Here is a 24,456-nt window from a genome sequence, read left to right on the forward strand (position 1 = left end):
GGCGACCAGCTCGGCTTAACAATGAAATCCTTGCAGATCTTAAACATAAAAAAGAAGCTTACAAGAAGTGGAAGCTTGGACAAATGACCAGGGAAGAGTATAAAAATGTTGCTCGGGCATGTAGGAATGAAATCAGGAGGGCCAAACCGCACCTGGAGCTGCAGCTAGCGAGAGATGTTAAGAGTAACAAGAAGGGTTTCTTCAGGTATGTTGGCAACAAGAAGAAAGCCAAGGAAAGTGTGGGCCCCTTACTGAATGAGGGAGGCAACCTAGTGACAGAGGATGTGGAAAAAGCTAATGTACTCAATGCTTTTTTTTGCCTCTGTCTTCACGAACAAGGTCAGCTCCCAGACTGCTGCGCTGGGCAACACAGCATGCGGAGTAGGTGGCCAGCCCTCTGTGGAGAAAGAAGCGATTAGGGACTATTTAGAAAAGCTGGACGTGCACAAGTCTATGGGGCCGGATGCATTGCATCCGAGAGTCCTAAAGGAGTTGGCAGCTGTGATTGCAGAGCCATTGGCCATTATCTTTGAAAACTCATGGCGACCGGGGGAAGTCCCAGATGACTGGAAAAAGGCTAATGTAGTGCCCATCTTTAGAAAAGGGAAGGAGGAGGATCCTGGGAACTACAGGCCAGTCAGCCTCACCTCAGTCCCCGGAAAAATCATGAGCAGGTCCTCAAGGAATCAATCCTGAAGCACTTACATGAGAGGAAAGTGATCAGGAACAGCCAGCATGGATTCACCAAGGGAAGGTCATGCCTGACTAATCTAATCGCCTTCTATGATGAGATTACTGGTTCTGTGGATGAAGGGAAAGCAGTGGATGTATTGTTTCTTGACTTTAGCAAAGCTTTTGACACGGTCTCCCACAGTATTCTTGTCAACAAGTTAAAGAAGTATGGGCTGGATGAATGCACTAGAAGGTGGGTAGAAAGTTGGCTAGATTGTTGGGCTCAACGGGCAGTGATCAATGGCTCCATGTCTAGATGGCAGCCGGTATCAAGTGGAGTGCCCCAAGGGTCGGTCCTGGGGCCGGTTTTGTTCAATATCTTCATAAATGATTTGGAGGATGGTGTGGATTGCACCCTCAGCAAATTTGCGGATGATACTAAACTAGGAAGAGTGGTAGATACGGTGGCAGGTAGGGATAGGATACAGAGGGACCTAGACAAATTGGAGGACTGGGCCAAAAGAAATCTGATGAGGTTCAACAAGGGTAAGTGCAGGGTCTTCTGTCCTAAGGGTCCTGCACTTAGGACAGAAGAATCCAATGCACCGCTACAGACTAGGGACCAAACGGCTAGGCAGCAGTTCTGCGGAAAAGGACCTAGGGTTGACAGTGGACGAGAAGCTGGATATGAATCAACAGCGTGCCCTTGTTGCCAAGAAAGCCAATGGCATTTTGGGATGTATAAGTAGGGGCATAGCCAGCAGATGGAGGGACGTGATCGTTCCCCTCTATTCGACATTGGTGAGGCCTTATCTGGAGTATTGTGTCCAGTTTTGGGCCCCACACTACAAGAAGGATGTGGAAAAATTGGAGAGAGTCCAGCAAAGGGCAACAAAAATTATTAGGAGTCTGGAACAAATGACTTATGAGGAGAGGCTGAGGGAACTGGGATTGTTTAGTCTGCAGAAGAGAAGAATGAGAGGGGATTGGATAGCTGCTTTCAACTACCTGAGAGGTGGTTCCAAAGAGGATGGATCTAGACTATTCTCAGTGGTAGAAGATGACAGGACAAGGAGTAATGGTCTCTAGTTGCAATGGGGGAGGTTTAGGTTGGATATTAGGAAAAAATTTTTCACTAGGAGGGTGGTGAAACACTGGAATGCGTTACCTAGGGAGATGGTAGAATCTCCTTCCTTAGAAGTTTTTAAGGTCAGGCGTGACAAATCCCTGGCTGGGATGATTTAATTGGGGATTGGTACTGCTTTGAGCAGGGTGTTGGACTAGATGACCTCCTGAGGCCCCTTCCAACCCTGATATTCTACGATTCTATCTGCAAACCAGATGTATAGGCTGGTCCGTAAATGATGCCTACTGCAATAGATCATGGAGATATATAATACACACACACACACGGAGTATATAAAAGCACTCAAGGTTCACTTTTCAAAATTTTACCCCAAGTCTTGTTTTCTAGATTAAGTCATAACCTCACAAATGTAGTAAGGAAATGCTACGTTAGTTCTGTAGTTATGAAAATAAAGTAAGTTGCATACACTATGGTTAAAACTGGCAGTAACTTTATATATTATGGGTAGAATTTTCAATATCACCTATTAGAATCTGAGAATGTGATCATAAAAACAACGGATCTAGGAGTTAAGACTATGATTTCCAAATGGATTAGTGATTTGGGCATCTTGGTTTTTGGATGTCTAACTTGGTATCTGAAAAAAATCAAGCTCTCTTACATTGACACCAAGCACCCATTATTTATAAGTCAGAACCCTTTTAAGTCTGCTACAGCCCCTAGATTACCAATCCAGTTTGAAAATCATGGCCCCATTTCTTTTCCTAAATAAATTACCCAACATTTAATCACGGTCTATGATCCATATGGATTTTCCTCTAATATACATTTGACAATAGCCATTTAATGGACAGCTACATTTAGTGAAGAAAATTCTGTTTCTAGCATCAAGGGCTTATATACAGCTAAAAATAGGAAGTTCCAGGATTTTTTATATTGCAATTGAGTTTGAAGATGACACATCAGTATACAAATGCGTGAATCACTTGAACTTTGACTTACATACTCAGGAGGTGGAAACATTTTGATTTTGTGAAGATGCCACCAAATTTCAGCTGTTCAATATCAGATGCAATGAAGTGAGGATATGAAATTTAAAGCAACACTAGTTTGTAAGAATGTATGTTGTCACTACAAACACCACATTAATATTTTGATACTGCATGAACTTTTACTGATAACACTGTTCTAACTTAATGTAATGACTCTAGCTATAGTCAACTCCAGATATTAATTTAATTATTCATGATTCATTAACAAGTTTCAAAGTTATTGAGAAATTAGATTAGTTCATCAACTTCACTTTTATGTCAATTTAGCAAGGCACTTCTGTTACGGATTTTCATGTCCTTTCAAGTTACGCCCAGGATTACCATAACTGAAATTAGAAAAAAAATACATATTTTCACATAACATTTAATAGCACTGTGCGTCCAGCACCCTGCTAGTTTCTATAATCAGATTCTCTTGTTTATTGAAGAGGTGTGTGTTTACAGCAATCGGGGAGGGGAAAAAAACATGTTAAAAATATGAATGGATTAAAAAAAATTTCCAAGTTTCTACATTTGGAAACTTTCTGAATTAGCTTGGCTGCCATCGCAAAGCACTTTACAAGTGTTGGAATTTAAATTTAACGTTTTTACTAAAACTGAAAACACTAATGCAATATCCACTTCTCTTCTAAAAAAAGAATATTATGGACAATAGCAATTTAAGTCAGAGGGTTTTAAGAGTTCCTGATTCATCATCTCTAGGCCTGAAGTTTTAATGATAATTATAACAAGTGTCAAGCAAAGAAAAAAAAGGTTCTGAAACTAGCGTGGTTTAAAATCATTAGTTCACAATGCACAAGAAACGAAGACCATACCAACAAGAGCTGCAGTTTAAGATGTTTCAAATAAAGCCCCAGAAGGGCCAGGTTTCCTGAGGTATGGGCATATGTTGCACACTCAAACCAAGCACATTGTGTGCCCCGATCCACTCTGGTGAACACTGGATAATCTCTTCTGGTTAGTATTTTCCCTGAAAAAAAAATTTATACAACCATAATCTGACCTACTCTAAAACTCAGGATTTCTTGGCACAAAACAGCTCTACAGAATCCAAAAAAAGACCATGTTAAATGCATCTGCGCTGAAAGTGAAAAATTTTAAGAATCTAAAAACAAGGAACAGGTAGTGAGAAAAACCATGAGCCTCACAGTTACAATGAAAAGTACAAAAAAAAAATCAAATAAGTGACTGCAGCATTCTGAGAGGCTTAAGTGAATTAGAAATGGACATTTCCTTTGTTCTTCACTACAGTAACAGGAAGTGGTGAGCTGCACCCATTTGCACAGATCTAGTGACATGTGCTACCACTTCCTGCTGTATACACTGCATGGCTAAGCATGTGCAGCACTTTGGTTACTGAAGTCAGATTATGGCATAACATATAGCTGAGACTCTAACATTTCATAGGTTGACCTACCAACTTGTAAAAATCCATTTTAATTTCAGCAACATAGCAGATTTCTGCCCCCCCACACTCCTTAACCACACATTAAGAAGCAGAGGTTTCCATCCACTGGAAGTAAAAAACACTAATCTGGAAGATTCCCTACACTTTTTTAAACTGTAACCAGAGATAAACAAAGTACTGTTGCAACTGAAAGGGGCACATAACTGTCACAGCTCTAAAATACAGTATGTAATGTTACTCAGCCTTGAAGGAAAACCATGTTTGGATATACACATGCCACTGGCCTGCTGGGTGATCTAGGGCAAGTCTTCGCCTCCAGGCCTGTTTTTCTCCTGTCAAATAGGGTTAATGATCTTTGGAAAGAGCTTTGAGACTGGCAGATGAAGAACTCTATCAGAGCTAGGCATATCAACTTTTCCTGTAGAATAGGGTATTTATTGCAGGAATAATAAGCTCCCTTCCTCACAGGCCAGCCAAAAACTTAACTAGAAGAAAATCCAACACATCTGGACAAGCAGAAGCCTTTCAGATTTGGAACAGAGAAGAGTGAGGATTAAGTGAGGGGACAAGGAGCAAGGGGGTTGGATGGGTCGGGGGTTCTGAGGGGGGCAGTCAGGGCGTAGGGGCCAGGCTGTTTGCAGAGGCATAGCTTTCCCTACCCAGCCCTCCATACTATTTTGCACCCCGATGTGGCCCTTGAGCCAAAAAGTTTGCCCACCCCTGCTCTACACAGTGTACAGTCACAATGCTTCCCACTTCTAGCAGTGGGATACATGCCCAATAAACTCCTAGCACCTAATGTGTTAAAGAAATTTAAAGAGCCAATACTTACTTCTTGGCAAGTTGATGCTGCAGAAATCAGTGTCCATGTAACTGCCAACCATCTGCATGGAAGCAGTGAGGAACCAGTTTTTGATTTACCAATTAAATACTCAAGACTCAACTACTGCACAGTGCTTGCTCAGAATCCTAGTATACAGCAAAATTGTAAATGGCTGAATAGGACATAGCTATTTACAGAGTGGTAGCTACTAGCTGCCTGGTCAGAAAGGACTATGAAAGCATTCTTCATTTAAGAGAAATAAAAGCCTTGGACAGTAACACCCAATAGCATATCTGAACTACAGCATATGTGAGGATGGCATTTTATTTGTTTTTGGATGAGGACCTCAACTGCATAAACACACACAGCCACTGTTGTGGAAAGGAAAGGGAAGTGAAGTTAGGTGAAATATCTACCAAGTCCAGTTATTAGCTGTTTGCCATGAACTGCTAGTGCCCCTGAGTACAGCTTTTATGGGATGCTCCTGTGAACTCCAGCTGCAGCAAACAGCAGTTCCAGTCAGGTGGAATATATTGCTGTTACATAATAGGTATATCATGGAACATTTAGGATGGACATCATGGGTAGGCTAGAAAACTCAGTTAAGAACTTCCCTTTGGGATTGCCACAGATTTACAATGTGTAGGTTTAGTGCTGAATTAAATAGTTTTCTACATCCCATGCACAGATAACATTAGAAGTTAGTTAAGGACTTCATATCTTTGCTTCCCCAAGTAAAATCCATTAGATCTTTGTCTATGGTATTTACATATAAATGCAACCATGGCCTTTTAAATAGGCAGTCTGACAATTCTATTAGTATTCTTGTTATATGGTCTCAGCCCATTCTCTCATTTTTCTGAAAATGTCAATGGAAAGACTACAGACCAGAAAAACCGAGATTTTTCAGTGGGAGCTTCCCCAGTATGAAGGGCAGCAATACTCTAGTGCTTATTACCAGAGAATATGGACCGCAATAAACAGGAAAATTACAAGAGGGGAACAGAGTCTCAAAATAGAAAGCTGCCTTCCCCTTTAAGGGGTGTGTTGGGGACTATGATCCAAGTCCACACAGCAGCCTCCAACTTAACAGTTTCACCTCTAAGGTGACTCTGGTCTTTGTATAGCCCTGCCCCCAAGTGTGGTTTTTGTTGTTGTTGTTTGTTTTTTTAGGACAGGGTTGAGATGGCAGAGGAAGATAAGGCTTGCTGTCTCCTCTTAATAAACAGGACAAGCAGTCACTTTTGGGACACCCAGAGGAACACAGACAGGCGGAGAAACTGCAGTAACAGCAAACAAGGGATACCTACACTAGCAAGTTCGTAAGACTTACTGAAACAGGAAATCAGAACCATTAAGAGGAGAAATATCCACTGCTATTTGACTGGAAAGCAGCAAGCCTTGAGTGATTTTTTTTTTTTTTTTAAAAGAAGCTGTACAATCTCCTGAACATACAAGGCTTCCTTACCACTTAGATCCATGCCAAGGAGTTCCATTTTATTTGTATAGGGTACAAATGAAGGCTTCAGACAGAATTTGGGCTCTAGTAAGTTGCATTTCCATTCAACATTGGAAATTTTCACTTAAAGTGCAAATATTTGAAACTTAAAGTCAGCATATTTTTACTGGGGGAAAAAAAAACATGCTGCAGCTAGCATAGCTGTCTTGTGTTCCTTTGGCTCTTGTAAGCAGAGTAAAATTTACAAAAAAAAGTCTTAGAGCTCTTCAGGAGACCAAGATCGTTAGCTTGTTGTATGGGCCTGCTCAGAACCAGAGCACAGGATGAGAAAAAGTTCATGCATACTCAAACCCAGCTTTTGTATGGTGTCAAGTTACAGCTGAAGAACTCCACCACTTGTAGTACAATACTGGCAATGTAAAATTAAACAACTTTTAAGACAGATCTAAGCTTTGGGCCTACTTTAAGGAGAAGCAAAAAGATATCCACCTTAACTTATTTAGGATTTATTTATTTATTTTTAAAAGGTCACCCAATACTGTAGCATGTGAACACCATAAATCTACCAATCTAGACCTCTATGAATATTAGCTGGGAAGAAGGCTACTGAGGATCTATCAACCGCAGAGGCCTACTAAAGACAAAATCCAAACTGGTTTCTAACTCAGCTGTTCAAAGATAATCAATTATGTTCTCTCTTCCCACCCCTCACGTTTAAGCTCCCAATGGATTGGAAACAGAATATTGCTGTAGAATTCCTGACGGAAAAACACTGAGGATATATGCTCATTACAGGTTCTGCCTTTTGGTGACAGCAAGCAATTGTTAGATGTGCACATAAATCAGTGCTATTCGGCAGTAATACTAGCGATATAGTTTAGATTCTTCTGAAAGTTAAAGTATGTTCACAATACAGTGAATATGTTTTTGCTGATTCTTAAGTGGGTAGGTTTGAGTTCTGCAAGACTGCAAGCCTATAGCACACTCCAAGATATTACTAAAGCATGACTCTCACAACAAACTGCTGCCAGTGACATTTGCTTTTAATTATACCTTGAAGAGTTGCAAGCAAGCAATGCTGAACCCTAAGCAGATTCTAATTTACATGCCTCGCTAAGTGCATGAGTATTAATCGTGTGCAGATGTATCTGCATATGATTATATGCATATATGAGTCTTTTGGGAGACAGTTGAAAAGTTTTAATACCTTCCAATCAGATTCCAAGCACCAGTCAGCCAGCTGTGTTGCTCTCTGGACAACAAGATAGTCAAGAACTCATTACTTGCCACATGCATTCCTCACACCATTTCTAAAGAGTTCAGGATGTCTGCTTCATTGCCTTTGTTGTACCAATAAAATAAAAACCAGCAGGATCTTATTAAAGGGAAAAAGGCAAAATACCACATTTATTGTGAATACAGAAAGAATCATAGTAAGCAGTTAGTTAGTTATAGCTATAACATTCCATTCAATCTCATATTTAGTCACACATTCATTCATACAAACACACACACACACACAGGTTCTGCAAGGTTGTTATCATAGTTACCAGCCTTAGAGTTGCTCATGCCAAGCCACTGTCCAGGTGGCCTGGACATGAGGAGGGAGCAGGGCCTTGTCAGATGCTCATCTGATGCTCCTGGAAGTTGGTTTGCAGAATCAGACCCCAAAGTTCTCACTTTTTAGAGTCTATTTTTATAGGAATGTCTTCCTATGCCAGTCTATGGGAATTGCTTCATCATGCTGTTGCTGAATCAATCAGCAGATAGCACATTCCTGACGGCTCCAAGATGTTATCTTGTTCTTTGGTTCTCCCATTCTTGAGGCTGTTGGGTGGATTCCAGTCTGCCCTCCGGGGGGTCCTCTGGTTATTTCCACTTGACGCCTTCTTCAGCCGATGGACACTGGATTCTTAGGCTGGCACCTCCCTGATCATTCAGTTATTATCCACACCAAGCATCCATCCACATACATCCTCTATCTCTATTTTAATCACAATTGTTAATACAACAAAAGGGTGGGGAGTCTCTGGGTGCTGTTTCTGTTGTTAGAGTATTGCTTTGAGTCTCTCTCTCTGTGAATTGCTTTGAGAACAGACTCTGTCTTAGAATGTACTAACACAATTAGCAGCTTGCAAGTTTCACACATAGAGGGAGAGAAAGAGTACCAAAAACCAAGAGACCTCTTAATTAGTAATACCCTGGAATTTAAACTCTGGGGAATCAAACTCATTTGTGATTTTAATACAGAACTTCTTTAATATGATCCAACACCTTAAGGAGAAATCTGTAGGCAAAGAGTACGTGCCTGCTCCAATTTAGACTCTCTTAAGCAGATATATATTATCCCTAGTTTTGATAAATTCCTAGAAACATCAGCTAAGTTGTATTAAAAGGAAAGTTTGAGGGAACATCTTACTCTGCCTCATTATCAGACACAAGATATACTGAGCCTATAAAATAAAAAAAAATAGCACCTCACAAAAATTGCATTTATATTAGGTCCTCATAACAGGGTTTTGAGTAAAGAGGTGGCATGTAAGAAAGAAAGTTACAGCGTGAGAGGCGGGGTCAGACTATAACAGTGAGGGTAGAGTGCACTTGCAACATCTTAGCGTCATACAGTGCTGAATGCAAAAGAGCGAAGTCTAATCATTTTGAACTTTAACATTTGGGTTTACTCCCAAACATCTGCAAGACATTTTACACACAAATGCAACCAGTTATTCAGCCTTTTGAAAGTTAGGGACCCATGTTTTTGGTGGGGTTTTCTCTTGTGTTTTCTTTTAAAAGAACAGTTGTTACTTCCAGAGTCTGGAAGTCTCAGCAAAATGCTCTTTTAATGACAATCAGCACTAGTCAGCCAAGAGCAACTCTAGGCACTCCCTCCTGTTCATCTAACTTCTAGCTTGGGCAGCAAGAAAGTCAGGACAAAAATTCTGGTTTCCCATGTGATGGTACGTGGAGCAACTACCACCTAACCAACCCAAGAGAGGCCTAATGAAGCTGATATTTCAAGAGCCTTGATCCCCTCAGTTGAAGATTTTTTCAGAGGACAGCCTACCTCCCATTCAGCCACATTTATCTCACCTTGCAAGATACTATAAAACCCTCAGCTTCATGGAGAAAAAGGTTAAAGGTGGAGTAGGGGGAGACATAAAACAGATATAGTTAAGGCCAATTTAGATAAGATGACAAAGAATGCAAATATGTGTATGTAGAATATGAAAAGATTTCCTACTCCGAAGCACTTGAGACTTGTTAACCAGATCAGACCAATGCTCACAATGGAGTAAAGCTAGCTGTAGGTTCCTCTGGCACCTGTCTCCTTGGCTAAGAGAAGCTATCCTACTATGGTTTGAAAAAGGAAAGAATCTATCTTCAGTGAAGGGAAGTGACATACTTTCTGTGTTAAATCTTTAACCATCAGCACAGAACTAGGATTCTCCCCTAAAGTATACTTGGAAACTGTTAGTCTTTTACATATCAGTGACCTACAGCATAAACAGGTCAGAATACCAGGATCTCACATCTAGTGTTCAGTTGACTGTCTCATGGTTCGGCTTATTTACCTCAGTGATCCTGTCAGGACCACTGCCAAAAGGAATGCATGTACCAAGTGTTCTGCTATGAGGAACAGGAGAGGGCCACCCAGAACCAAATTCAGTTTCCAAGCAAGGAGCACAGCCAGGGATACCTCCCCAAAAGGTCTTTTTGCAGAAAGCAGAGCTCACACACCATACCTTGGATTGACCTTTGCACTAAATAATTTAAGACACTGAAAGCAAGCTGAGTCCAACTTTTAAATTACAAGACACAATGGCGGTAGGAACTTTCATTTGGTTGTAACTTTGTTCGACATGAGTCAACGTTCACTGTCCCCCTTCAGTAACACTTTTTAAAGCATGTTTTAGGGTAAGGGCGGTTTAACAAACATGAAAAACAGGATTTCTGGCCTCTGAACAACTCCCCATACTGTCTGCAACCAAGATACTGCAACATTATGCTAGTGCATTATAAAAGGAAAAGCAGCTAGTCTGTTTTCGCTGTCTATTTTCATGAGCAAACCACAGTAAGCAAACAGTCACCGGTGAAGTCAACTTAGCCTGACATTTTTATGTTGTAATAATTTAAGAAAGCATTAGCAACAAATAAGTGCTTGTTTCGGATGTATTGTTTTTAGCTCAATATCCTTTTAAGATGGCACTGATAACTTAATCATTTAGAGTAGTCGTCCCTACAAACTCAACATGCAATTTTCATAAGACATTCCAAAGTCAGCCAGCTTCCTTCAAACAGTTAATGTATTGTTCAAATAGAATCATGCATGCAAGTGACCTCCTCATTAAAATGTATGAAGATTCCACTCTGAGAAAAGCCCATTGCGTAAGCAGGATGGCATGCAGCATATGAAATTTTCTGTGTTGAACATAGGACTCTGGCCTTGAAGTTTAGTTCTGCAGAAAGTAACTTTCGCTTTAGAGGAACTTCAAAGCTTTCTGAATCAAGGATCTAACCACATCCTTGTGGGCATGACAACAAGAACTAGCCTCCTGCATCAGAATGGCATATATTGGACCCGAAAGTCACCAGCTCGAAGCCAGCTGAAGTCAGGATCACTGCAGAGATAGCAGCCTTTATTTTTTTTGGCAAGTACTCAAGTAGAATTCCCCTGAAGCACCTTTTGATAACAGAACTGCTTGGAAGCCCAGTCCACTCTTCCTATTCCCCCTTCTGCTTTTTCCCCCAGCAGTAAAGTGACATTTAAAACCACAGGCTAAAAGACATTTTGAAAAGCTGTTTTCTTTGCCTATGTTACCCACACTGTTTCTGACTATTACCATCTAAAATTAATTCTTCAACATTTATATTTTTTACTCAGTTGGGAGGATGAAAACAGCATAATGTTTCATTTTTATCTAGACAATTTCACTTCTCGATCTCATTCTCCTACTAAGTTGCAGAGTTTGCAAACACTGCAGGGGAACGTTTAGAGACTATTTCCATGGAAACTTTAGTTTCAGGGTAACAATCCTGGTATATCTGATTCTGGGTGGTTTGGTTTTTGTTTTAGTTTTAAATAACTCATTGAAGCAGGCAGATGAGGGCAATATAAAGAGAACCACCATCCAAACTATCTATAGGCTTAGCTGATGTTATAAAGTATGTCAAATTGAGGGCATGAAAATCTTATTTTTCCCTTATCCCACATTTGTAAAGGTCAACCTCTTGTCTAAGAAATATATGAAAACATACACTGTCATATAAGAAAACATACTGGTAGATTCCTGAAAAGAGGAATTTAGAGGCTCGTAGTGTTCAGTGCATAGCCATGATTAGTACATAACTAAAAGCTTTACGAGGGCTTTTAATCAGGCTCAAATAAAATTAGGAGCCTCAGAAGACAAAATGCTGAAAAGAGGCCAAAGGTTCATCACATATTGTAATTAGACTTGTGATATTAAAGTGATCCTGGAACACCACAGGTGGCACAAGAAAATCGCTAGATGTTAAGGAATTAAACTTAAAAAAGGTGGAGCAGATATGAAATTACAAGGATAAAACAGACATCCACAATCTGGAGCCAGCTAATATGTGAAGATGTTCAGAGAAAACATCCCTTTTATGTTTCAGTATCACATTGAACAAGCTATTGTTCTAGTTTATCTTCACAAAATGTGAATGACCATCAGTAGGACTTTAAAAGTTTACTTGACAGCTGTAACCCAAGGACAAAGTACGTAAGCAAGCATGAAAGATATCCATGTTACCAAATCTCTTAAAGTTTAAAGGAAAAAGCCTGTTTGAAAATGTGTTACAATTAAATACACTATTTAATTAGCTCTAAAAGCCTTTTAAATGAGTACCTCCATTTTTTCACTGCATCTCCAAGAACTGAACATTTCACTGGAAATCTAAACTTAGCCCTATGCTCATCAGAGTGTACTATTAGGGTGTACAGATACACCATTCATGTAAAAAAGCAAAGCCATACAACCTAGCTGTTGGGAATTACATCAGGATTGACCTTGAAGACTACAGGTACAATTCTGCTTTACTGAAGTCAATGGAAGTTAAGTTATGCAGCCAGAGCTTCACCACTTACCTTTTGTAGCCTTCAGGTAATCAGTGAGAGAATTTTACAGCTTTCCAACCCCTTTTGGCAGCTAAAAGGAAGACAACATTTCTAATCCCTACCACCAATCAAAACACTTAGTTCTTGCAAGAGGTTTGTGCAAGGCATGTCCGCTACTTTACCACTCCCCCATGGCCTCCATTTTTGGGAAGTTTCAGAGTAACAGCCGTGTTAGTCTGTATTCGCAAAAAGAAAAGGAGTACTTGTGGCACCTTAGAGACTAACCAATTTATTTGAGCATAAGCTTTCGTGAGCTACAGCTCACTTCATCGGATGCATACCGTGGAAACTGCAGCAGACTTTATATATACACACAGAGAATATGAAACAATACCTCCTCCCACCCCACTGTCCTGCTGGTAATAGCTTATCTAAAGTGATCATCAGGTGGGCCATTTCCAGCACAAATCCAGGTTTTCTCACCCTCCACCCCGCCACACAAATTCACTCTCCTGCTGGTGATAGCCCATCCAAAGTGACAACTCTTTACACAATGTGCATGACAATCAAGTTGGGCTATTTCCTGCACAAATCCAGGTTCTCTCACATCCCCCCCACCCCCATACACACACAAACTCACTCTCCTGCTGGTAATAGCTCATCCAAACTGACCACTCTCCAAGTTTAAATCCAAGTTAAACCAGAACATCGGGGGGGGGGGGGGGGAGAACAAGAGGACACAGGCTACCTTGCATAATGACTTAGCCACTCCCAGTCTCTATTTAAGCCTAAATTAATAGTATCCAATTTGCAAATGAATTCCAATTCAGCAGTTTCTCGCTGGAATCTGGATTTGAAGTTTTTTTGTTTTAAGACAGCGACCTTCATGTCTGTGATTGCGTGACCAGAGAGATTGAAGTGTTCTCTGACTGGTTTATGAATGTTATAATTCTTGACATCTGATTTGTGTCCATTTATTCTTTTACATAGAGACTGTCCAGTTTGACCAATGTACATGGCAGAGGGGCATTGCTGGCACATGATGGCATATATCACATTGGTGGATGTGCAGGTGAACGAGCCTCTGATAGCGTGGCTGTTATTAGGCCCTGTGATGGTGTCCCCTGAATAGATATGTGGGCACAGTTGGCAACGGGCTTTGTTGCAAGGATAAGTTCCTGGGTTAGTGGTTCTGTTGTGTGGTATGTGGTTGTTGGTGAGTATTTGCTTCAGGTTGCGGGGCTGTCTGTAGGCAAGGACTGGCCTGTCTCCCAAGATTTGTGAGAGTGCTGGGTCATCCTTTAGGATAGGTTGTAGATCCTTAATAATGCGTTGGAGGGGTTTTAGTTGGGGGCTGAAGGTGACGGCTAGTGGCGTTCTGTTATTTTCTTTGTTAGGCCTGTCCTGTAGTAGGTAACTTCTGGCTCTATCAATCTGTTTCTTTACTTCTGCAGGTGGGTATTGTAGTTGTAAGAAAGCTTGACAGAGATCTTGTAGGTGTTTGTCTCTGTCTGAGGGGTTGGAGCAAATGCGGTTGTATCACAGAGCTTGGCTGTAGACGATGGATCGTGTGGTGTGGTCAGGGTGAAAGCTGGAGGCATGCAGGTAGGAATAGCGGTCAGTAGGTTTCCGGTATAGGGTGGTGTTTATGTGACCATTGTTTATTAGCACTGTAGTGTCCAGGAAGTGGATCTCTTGTGTGGACTGGACCAGGCTGAGGTTGGTGGTGGGATGGAAATTGTTGAAATCATGGTGGAATTCCTCAAGGGCTTCTTTTCCATGGGTCCAGATGATGAAGATGTCATCAATATAGCGCAAGTAGAGTAGGGGCTTTAGGGGACGAGAGCTGAGGAAGCGTTGTTCTAAATCAGCCATAAAAATGTTGGCATACTGTGGGGCCATGCGGGTACCCATAGCAGTGCCGCTGATCTGAAGGTATACATTGTCCCCAAATGTGAAATAGTTATGGGTAAGGACAAAGTCACAAAGTTCAGCCACCAGGTTAGCCGTGACATTATCGGGGATAGTGTTCTTGATGGCTTGTAGTCCATCTTTGTGTGGAATGTTGGTGTAGAGGGCTTCTACATCCACAGTGGCCAGGATGGTGTTATCAGGAAGATCACCGATGGACTGAAGTTTCCTCAGGAAGTCAGTGGTGTCTCGAAGGTAGCTGGGAGTGCTGGTAGCATAGGGCCTGAGGAGGGAGTCTACATAGCCAGACAATCCTGCTGTCAGGGTGCCAATGCCTGAGATGATGGGGCGCCCAGGATTTCCAGGTTTATGGATCTTGGGTAGTAGATAGAATATCCCAGGTCGGGGTTCCAGGGGTGTGTCTGTGCGGATTTGATCTTGTGCTTTTTCAGGAAGTTTCTTGAGCAAATGCTGTAGTTGCTTTTGGTAACTCTCAGTGGGATCATAGGGTAATGACTTGTAGAAACTCGTGTTGGAGAGCTGCCGAGCAGCCTCTTGTTCATATTCCGACCTATTCATGATGACGACAGCACCTCCTTTGTCAGCCTTTTTGATTATGATGTCAGAGTTGTTTCTGAGGCTGTGGATGGCATTATGTTCCGCATGGCTGAGGTTATGGGGCAAGTGATGCTGCTTTTCCACAATTTCAGCTCACGAAAGCTTATGCTCAAATAAATTGGTTAGTCTCTAAGGTGCCACAAGTACTCCTTTTCATTTTTGGGAACTAACCCCAATGAACATTGAATCCTGCCTCTTTACCTTGCTCAGAACTTGCGAAAGCCACAACAGAGGGAAATTGACTTCACCCTTATCATTTTCACTGTTGCCAACAGCAATGGGTTCCCAATAACAGTTGTTAAGAACATAAGAATTGTCATACTGAGTCAGAGCAATGGTCCATCTAGCCTAGTTTCCCCATCTTCTGAGAAGTGGCCAGTGCCAGATGCTTCAGAAGGAATGAGCAGAACAGGAGAATTTATGAAGAGATCCATCCGTCCCCTGTCATGCAGTCCCATCTTTTAGCAGTCAGAGATTTACGAACACCCAAAGCATGGGATTGCATCCCTGACCCTCTTGGCTAATAGCCAAATACTTTTTAGCCTTCACAACATCCTCTGGCAATGAATTCGACACGTTGACACTGCACTGTGTGAAGGAGTACTTCCTTACGTTTGTTTTAAGCCTGCTGCCTACTAATTTCATTGGGTGACCCCTGGTTGCTGTGTTATGTGAAGGAATAAATAACTCTTCCTTATTCATTTTCTCCATAACATTCACGATTTTATAGATCTCTTTTCTAAGCTAAAGAGTCCCAGTCTTTTAAATCTCTCCTCATATGGCTGTTCCATACCCCTAATCATTTCTGTTGCCAGTCTCTGTACTTTTTCCAATTCTAATATACTTTTTTGGTGATAGGGTGACCAGAGCTGCACGAAGTATTAAAGATTGGGCATACAATGTATTATGATATTTTCTGTCTTATTTATCCCTTTCCTAATGGGCCCTAACATTGTTTGCTCAATATGTATCAGCAAGCAAAAAAGCTACTAATACCAGTCATTTTATATTCTGCTGTTGCAACTTGGGAGAACCAAAGGAGCTCTCTTTATAACTATGAGTTTTGTGTTTTTTAATTGAGATCTGATTGTATAGACTTTGACAGCTGTTCATGAAAACTTCCTACAGGCCATTATGCAACAGGGTTATCCGTTGGAAAGCTCTAGGGAAAAAACAAAATCACATACACACACACCAGGACCACAAAGTCCCTTACTGCATCCTCCAAGGACAAGAAAGAACTTCTTCCAATGTGAAGATTTTGGTTTTTTGATTTTGAGTTCAAAGTCAAGAAACTAAAACGAATGATGCGCAACTCTATATTCACACAGAAGCTTTACACTCATGTAACTTCTTAGAAATAATGGCGTTAGTCCCAATTTAGCCCCAAGTGAGAACTCATCTTTGCAAACACTGAAACGTTTTGAAGATAAAAGTGACAGTTTGTCCTTAGAGGCTTCAACAGGAAATTTTAGATGTTTACATCAACAATGTTAATTTGTACTACAATCTCAAAGATTAAAATCAAGCAATACCTCACTTTGAACACAGCATGTGTTCTTCGCCATGTGAATCGTACTATGAACTTCAGCCAACTTTTAAAAAAGAAAGCCAGGTCAAGACAAATACCACCACTAAAAAGACAGCTTAAAGTGACAAACTGCAGAACTGTTATTTTCAACTCCTATTAAAACAGGAGCAAGACTATTAAGGAGCCTAGATAATAGTAATCACTTTTTTAAATGCCTTACAATACATTCCTGATAGCATATGCTAACGAACTACAAGTTTCATATTTGTTCCTAAATTTATTAAGTGTTAATCTAGTCTTAAACAAAAATTGTTTATTCAGAGCAGGCTACCAACACTGCTTCAGTCTGCCCCTCTGTTGGTCAAATAATCAGGCAACACAACCATGACAGCTCCATCTGCCAGTTAAAAGTGGGGATGAAAGAGTTAGACATCTGTCATGTTATTTCAGGGTAACACGCAAAGACAAAGCAGCAATATCATTTTTAATACAAACCAAGCAATTTCACTCAACATTGATTTGCTTTTATTGTAGAGCACAGAAAGTGTAAGTAGTGTCATTTTAATAATAATAAAAAAGGGTTGCAACCTAAGATGTCCCCTGTATTGATTAATGTACACTGTGGAACATTCAAAGCTAGGTACCTCAATATGTTTATTCACCTATAATGCACCCAGAAGATTGCTTCTCTTGACCAAGAGAAGTCTCCTAAACAACACAATGCCATCTTTCCTGCAGACTCAGGCCTCACAATTGTGTCTGCAGCTTCATCCTGAATCTTCCTCTTGCTGCACATTTGCCTATCACCACCCCTGTAATATTGTTTATTTCTCTCAAGCAAGCCTCCACTTCCTCACACCTTGTCCTGTCTTCAAGTCTCACTCCTCAAGACTCCTGCACACATAGCCCACTAATGCAAAGCAGCACCACCTTGTCACCCCCTTCAGACAGTTCCACTGGCGCCTTCATTTAAGAAAACTAATTTTAAAGAGGAGCTACAAGTTCTTGCCACCAACCCACTTCTGAATATTCTTTCCCTACTCTTCCATCACTGTCTCTGCTGTTTCTTTCCACCACCATCTCATCAGCAATGAACTTTCCATCTATAGCTCCTGACATCAACAATAGCCCAACTGAAATTTTCCTCTTCATCAAAGCTTCAGCACTCCCTCTTTTTGGCCTATGACAATTCACTCTCTTTACATAACTCTCCTTCACTAACTTGTATCAGAATATTCAGTCTGGTATAATTTAACAATAAAATGTGTTGAAGTAGTTTCTATTAAAGGCTATTACTGTGGCTGAAGTTTCATTCAAGGGAGAAGTGGATATTTAGTATACTTTGGATTACACTAATTTGACAAGCTAAAGTCAGTATACATGTGCTTAACTTTTTTTGGATGGCCCTGTTTTTCAAGAATGAAGCCAAGGAAAAAGGTACCTCTAAAAAGTGAGGCAATTTGTTCTAACTATCAGGTACAGTACACTCTAGATGACTTTTTTGAAATAAAATGGATCCAGTTCTGCTAGACAGCACTACTCAAACAGCAAGCTAGATAATTGCAGACTATTAGACGGTCATTCAACACTATGCACAGTAAATTCTGTAATAGCACTGTGTACACTTTAGGACCCAGACTTTAGAATCAGTAATTGATAGGACCAGCAAAACACATATTCTATATTTTGGATAATTTATCTTATCAGCTTTCACAGGAATTTAAGTTGCTTTATATAGGAGTTGTTGGGCTAAGCAAGCTGGCTCCATTTATTTGATTGAATTTTACTTCCCTTTTAGTTGTGTGTGAAAGCAAGAGTTTCCACTCAAGGAAGCAGTAGTGTCAAGTCCAAGTTAGCAGTGAGTTTCCCCTGCAGAAAGATGTAAAGACAGAAAAGTGGAACCCTGCTTACTATTAGAGTAACTGAGGAAAAGGGACCTCTTTCTAAGACGGAGAAAGACAAAAAGGTAGTTAAGTAAAGAGACAGCATGAACACAGTTGTAGTCGGAGGGAAGGAAAAAAGGGGGGGGGGGCAGAAATCAGGGGGACTAGTTGCAAGCATCCAGGCAAACACCTGTATTCAGCATGAGGTATATTCTCCTTTCCCCCACCGCCCAGAGTGTGGGCAGGGGGGAGGGGAAATCCATAAAACCAAGGGTTCAGAACATCAACAGAGCACCTTCAGTCTTGAAAGGCCCACACAAGGACACAAGCATATAACTTCAGTGGTGATTTAATTCTGCAATTGGTAGAAATGAAATTGACAGATTACCACATTCCCCACCTTCTTCTCAGCTATTAAAAAAAAAATCAGACAGAATAACTTCTAATGCTGTGGTGACTGAAACTGCTAAGTGACAATGGAGGTCATGATTGGGAAACAGTAGAAGCAACCAGAGAAATGTCTTGCAACAGCACAAGATGGGCCTAAGCTGCTATGACACAGAAAAGGCAGAATTCCATAGCTAGGAATGGATCTGAGGCTGAAAAGGAAAATTTAAAGACCACCACAATGCAGTCAAAACCAAAAACCCACACACAAACACCTCACTAACCCCTCTTCCACCCACTCCCACACAAATGGGGTCTAGCATAAGGCTAATTCATACAGTAAAAAGGCAAGACATCACATATTGAAAAGATATCATGTCAGATCTCAAAAATTAAGCCAGCTCCAGCTTGTCAGTACCTGAACAGAGACTAAGAAAGAGTATGTCTACACTCAAATTTCCACGTGCCCTACGCAGCTGCGTGCTTTGTATATGGGTAAGGACAGCCCTTTAAGTATGTCTCCTTGAGCTGGGACTCACACCCCCAGATCAAAGTGTAGACATACCCCATTTCTCCTAAGGGTGCCACCAAGTAGTATTAGATGGTGCTCCAAATTATGGTAGATTCCATGCACAACATGATGCTGGGGATCACCATGTTGTTGGAGATATCTTCTTCTGAAGGTCACATGAAGCCAGTATTCTGACAGCTTCAATTCCTGTAGCTAGATTTTTTTCCCCCCCGATTTACTCCCATTTGGATACTGCATTGTGTTTTTCCACCCTTGAGATAGCTGCATTTTAATCATGGGAGAAATAATTCAATTTATTATATACAGCAATCAAGATCCTTCAGGATGGACAGCACTACATGTATGATGTGTTATTTAGCATTGTAAAACTGATTCTGTTAGTTAGATCAGACAGCAAGCTTTTAAGAGGATACCATCCCTTTAAGGAGAAGGTCGAGACGTTGTTCTAAACCAGTGGTGGGCAACCTGCGACCCCTCATGGTAGGCTGCTGGCGGGCCACCAGACCATTTGTTTACATTTGCATGGCTGCCCGCAGCTCCCAGTAGCTGTGGTACGCCGTTCCGGACAATGGGAGCTGTGGGAAGCGGCGGCCAGCCCACACTGCTTCCCGCAGCTCCCATTGGCCGGGAACGGCAAACCGTGGCCACTGGGAGCTATGGGTGGCTGTGCAATCGTAAACAAACAGTTTGGCAGCCTAACTATGCGGCCCACAGGTTGCCCACCAGTGTACTAAAGCAAGCAAGCAAGCAAAAACCACATACACACCCAGGTCTTAGAACAATGACCTACACCTGAGATTAGAGAATGCTCCATTTTGTACAGTCTCTGTTTGGGCATTTGTCAGCACTTCGGATACAATCAGTTTCCCCTATAGTAACTCAGTTTCCATCTGTGAAGTCTTCCATAAACCAACAGGGGAGGAAACACAATTACAAAAATAGGAAAATGCAATTGTAAAAGCCCAATCAACGGGGCAGATCTTAAAACTACCAGTAAATTTGTCAAATTGATGAGACTTAAAGTTAGCATCTTTTTAAAACCCAAAATAAAAAACAGGGAGGGAAGGAAGAGTGAGGGAAAAAAAAGGAACACATTAAGCTGACCTAGGCAAGATAGAGAAAAGTAGTGTCATATATATACAAAAAGTATCTTTAAAATCCAAAGCAGACCAATGAAATTGCACTTAAGCTTTAAGGAACTAAGCAGAAGACCATGAAGTATAAACAGGAAAGCTTGTGAGAGACAGAATATGAATGCTGCTCAATTTACTTTATCCAGTTCTTTCTGTAACTATAAACACAGGAATAGATTCAGTATCTAACCTGTGCACTGTTTTTTTGGAGCTGAGTATGCTGCTTTTTAAAAACATTTCTATGACCCAAACTTCTTATTCAACTGAATACACAGTGGAAAAAAGCCTTTAGAAAAGCCACTAATCAAACTCTTATTACATTCTGAAAATGGCTGCAGAAGAAACAAGGAATTTTTTCCCTTCCTTATAAAGAATTAAAACAAATCTAACCTTTGTGCTTTGTTTTAATTCCCTTCCCCCCACCTTTAAAAAAAAAAAAAACAACCCCTAGACCTGTCATAGCATCAAGTCTCGTCTTCCCTGGAGAATTCTTGGAACTCTGATAGGTTTCAGAGTAACAGCCGTGTTAGTCCGCATCAGAGTTCCAAAAAGAAAAGGAGGACTTGTGGCACCTTAGAGACTAACCAATTTATTTGAGCAAAAGCTTTCGTGAGCTGTAGCTACACGTGTAGCTCACGAAAGCTTTTGCTCAAATAAATTGGTTAGTCTCTAAGGTGCCACAAGTCCTCCTTTTCTTTTTGGAACTCTGATGCGGACTATCTGCTCTCAGTCCTTAAAAGATTAAGTCTACCCTTTCAGTTAACAGAGACATTTTTTCTCCCAAATGGTGATTAATTAATCCTAACACAAAAATATCATTCAGGCTACTTAAAACTAGATACTTCCTATCTTAGTCAGAATTCACTTCCTCTGTAGCCAGTATCTCATAACACCAGCAGTCCATCAAGTCTCCAGGGTAACAAAACATGAATCATTAGAGAGAAGACATTTCAGGTCTTCTTTACTCACAAAATACAAGGAGCATAAACGTTGTTTCTCCATGCCAGGTCACCTTTACTTACGTTTCCAGAAAATAAAAAGTTTTATTCTTTCAGATGAGCATGGATTTCATGGTGCCAAGCACTAGCTACGTGCATAAAGATTTAGTCTTCAGTTGTAAAGATATTATGCATATCTTTGCTTTCATAATGCAAGTAGCATCAGACTATTTACATGAATAAAGTTAAGCATGAATTTAAGCGTTTGGAGGATTGGGACATAAGCCTAATATTTCAGTAACAACACATTTATATCTAATACAGCAAAGGTCTTATAAAAATTCTCTTTGCTCAATTTAAACTGACAGTCAATGTGAAAATATCTAATACAACAGACTATTATGTTAAACAGTTAAGTCATGCATATCTCAGTAATTTTTGGGACACTACTGTTGCAAAAGTATCTGTGCTTTAAAAAAAGCAAAGAGAGAGAGACTACCTTGAGAATTTTTCTTAAATTACATAAAAAATACTAACTTTAATCATAAGAAAAGCCACTCGAAATCTCAGACACTCAATATACACATTCATATGTACTCCACTCTTATGGAACTAAAAAGAGTAAGACAATTATTAATATTACCCATAATCAATAAAATCAACTAGCCTTCAACTGTGACTATAGATTACTATAAAGAAAAGGAGTACTTGTGGCACCTTAGAGACTAACCAATTTATTTGAGCATGAGCTTTCGTGAGCTACAGCTCACTTCATCGGATGCTGTAGCTCACAAAAGCTCATGCTCAAATAAATTGGTTAGTCTCTAAGGTGCCACAAGTACTCCTTTTCTTTTTGCGAATACAGACTAACACGGCTGTTACTCTGAAACCTATAGATTACTATAATTGTTTACTCCCTGTAATCAAGTAGGTTTTTTTTAAAATACAATTTGAGCAATACCCAGTTTAAGCAGTTTGAGTCTTCTTCCATTTCCTGATAACTTGCATATGCACATCACAGAGAATTTCGCAAGCAACAGGGAAACAGTTAGGAGGACAGCTCCTGAACAGCCTAGAAAAACCACCCCCCCCCTTCAAACCAAGAGTGTCATGTTCTGGATTTTGTTTTCAGTTCAGTCTTGGGTCAATATTTTAAAGAGCATTTCTAAAACATCCTATCCTATTAAAGTGATTTCCATTACTGGGAGAGCAAGATGGTCCAGGGAGTTTATACAACTGCCAACAGTTAGCCATTTCTCAAGTCACATGAAAACATTTTACATTCAAATCTGGATGATCTGATTGAAGAACGAGCTAGGTATGTAAGTGTCAGAGAAACTGCTTTGAGGGGGAAAAAAAAAAGGTGTAGCTGTTTGTTTTCCTGCAAGACTGAAATATGATAGTTTATATTTATCCATTATGGTCTCCACTGTCCACTCCACTTAGAGAGCCCAGAATTTGTCCTCAGAATTTAACTCCTTTGGGGTAAGGGGTCTTTTTGTTCTGTGTTTGTGCAGCACCGAGCACAACAGAGTCCTGATCAATGACTGGGGCTCCTAGGTCTTATTTACAAAGTGATTTAACAACAAAGCGGGCAAAGTTCAATGTTTTGAGCAGATTGCCAGTCACCGCTACAAGGTTTGGGCGGAGAGCTCAGCAAAGGGCACCTCCCTAATGACTTGTCAAGTTGCTAAACAAGGGGGAAATGCATATAGCGGTCTCGAAACCGCAGCCGGAGATGAACAAGTCAGCGCGCGGTAATGCACTTCGCCAGAGATTGTGCGAACCGCAGCCTACAGCCAGCTCCGAGGAGGCGGCTGAGCAGCTGGGAGCCAGGAAAAGGGGACTCGGGAGGGGGAGAAGTTTCACTCCCTCTTACCTCCCGCAGACGGGCAGAGGGCAGCCAGGCGGGCTTGCGGGATGCCGTGGAGAGGGGCGGCCTGACCAGCAGGCTCCACGGGGCAGGAGGAAGTGCCCCAGGCTGGCATCTCTCCCCCGATCCCCTGAGCACGGAAGGGCCCGGCTTCCCCGGCACTTGACTGGCTCCGAGCGAGGCGGAGACCCACCTCACGGGCACTCGCTCGCTCCATGACAGCTAACCCGACGGCGACCAGTGTAGCCGGGCCACCACGAAGCCGCCTGACCCCGCGGGGAACCAGCGCTAAGAGGGAAAGCCCAGGCCACTTCCCTTCCCACTAGACTCTCTCTGCCCAGCCCCCACAGCGGTACCGGGGGCAGGCGGCATTCGGGCAGCCAGCTCCCCTCCCCCGGTCTCTCCGGTTCCCCCGCCGCCCTGCGAAGCCCCTCACCAGAAGGAAGAGGACAACGAGGACGGAGGCGCCTCATCTCCAACCCGGCTGGGTGAGGGGAGGCAGCCCCGACCCAGCTCTCCTCGCTAAGGCTCCTCTCCCCAGCCCAGCCCCTCGCGATAGGTGACCGAGGGATGCCTGGGCAGCCCGTGCCCCTTTCCGCTCTCGGCTCCCCCGGCCCGGCCCCTCAAGGGAAGTGATCGGGGGGTCCGAGGCAGCCCGTGGCTCCGGTTCCCGCCTAGCCCCTCACCGATGGTGGAGATGAAGGTGGTGTTGAAGGCGTCCTCGCTGAAGCGGAACAGCAGGCAGGTCTTGCCCACGCCCGAGTCGCCGATCAACAGCAGCTTGAAAAGATAGTCGTAGGTCTTCGCCATCTTCGCGCAGCCAAGGCTCTGGCTTGCCGGGAGCGAGGGAGGGGGAAACTCCACCACCACTCCCCACCCACAACACTGACGCGCCAAAGCCGGCATCCAATCACCGCCGGCAACGCCCCGAGGCTCATCACTACGCGCCGGAAGTACGCAGCGGGCTGACGGGGTATGTAGTCTCTTGAGCAAAGATTCATTTCCGGAGCGCGGGCCAGTGGTTCTTGTGCTGGAGTAGGAGGCCTGCGGCTGCCCGGGCAGTAGCTTGGGGG

General features: G+C 41.9%; 1 protein-coding gene across 3 annotated transcripts in view; it reads right to left on the minus strand.

Annotated features, from left to right (window-relative positions):
• The window catches only part of RAB8B (RAB8B, member RAS oncogene family), a 41,918-nt gene extending 17,668 nt beyond the window's left edge, over positions 1 to 24,250 (minus strand). For 2 of the 3 annotated variants that reach the window (XM_073303584.2, XM_073303583.2), the window contains exon 1: positions 24,070 to 24,250. In XM_073303584.2, the coding sequence (XP_073159685.1) occupies positions 24,070 to 24,193 (124 nt within the window). In that variant the 5' untranslated portion in view covers positions 24,194 to 24,250. Of the gene's footprint in view, positions 1 to 5,051; positions 5,104 to 24,069 lie in introns of those variants that run through there. The other variant, XM_073303585.1, reaches the window with a different exon arrangement.
• Between the last annotated feature and the right edge of the window lie 206 nt (positions 24,251 to 24,456).

This window comes from Lepidochelys kempii, chromosome 10, assembly GCF_965140285.1.
Source record: "Lepidochelys kempii isolate rLepKem1 chromosome 10, rLepKem1.hap1, whole genome shotgun sequence".
NCBI lineage: Eukaryota > Metazoa > Chordata > Testudines > Cheloniidae > Lepidochelys > Lepidochelys kempii.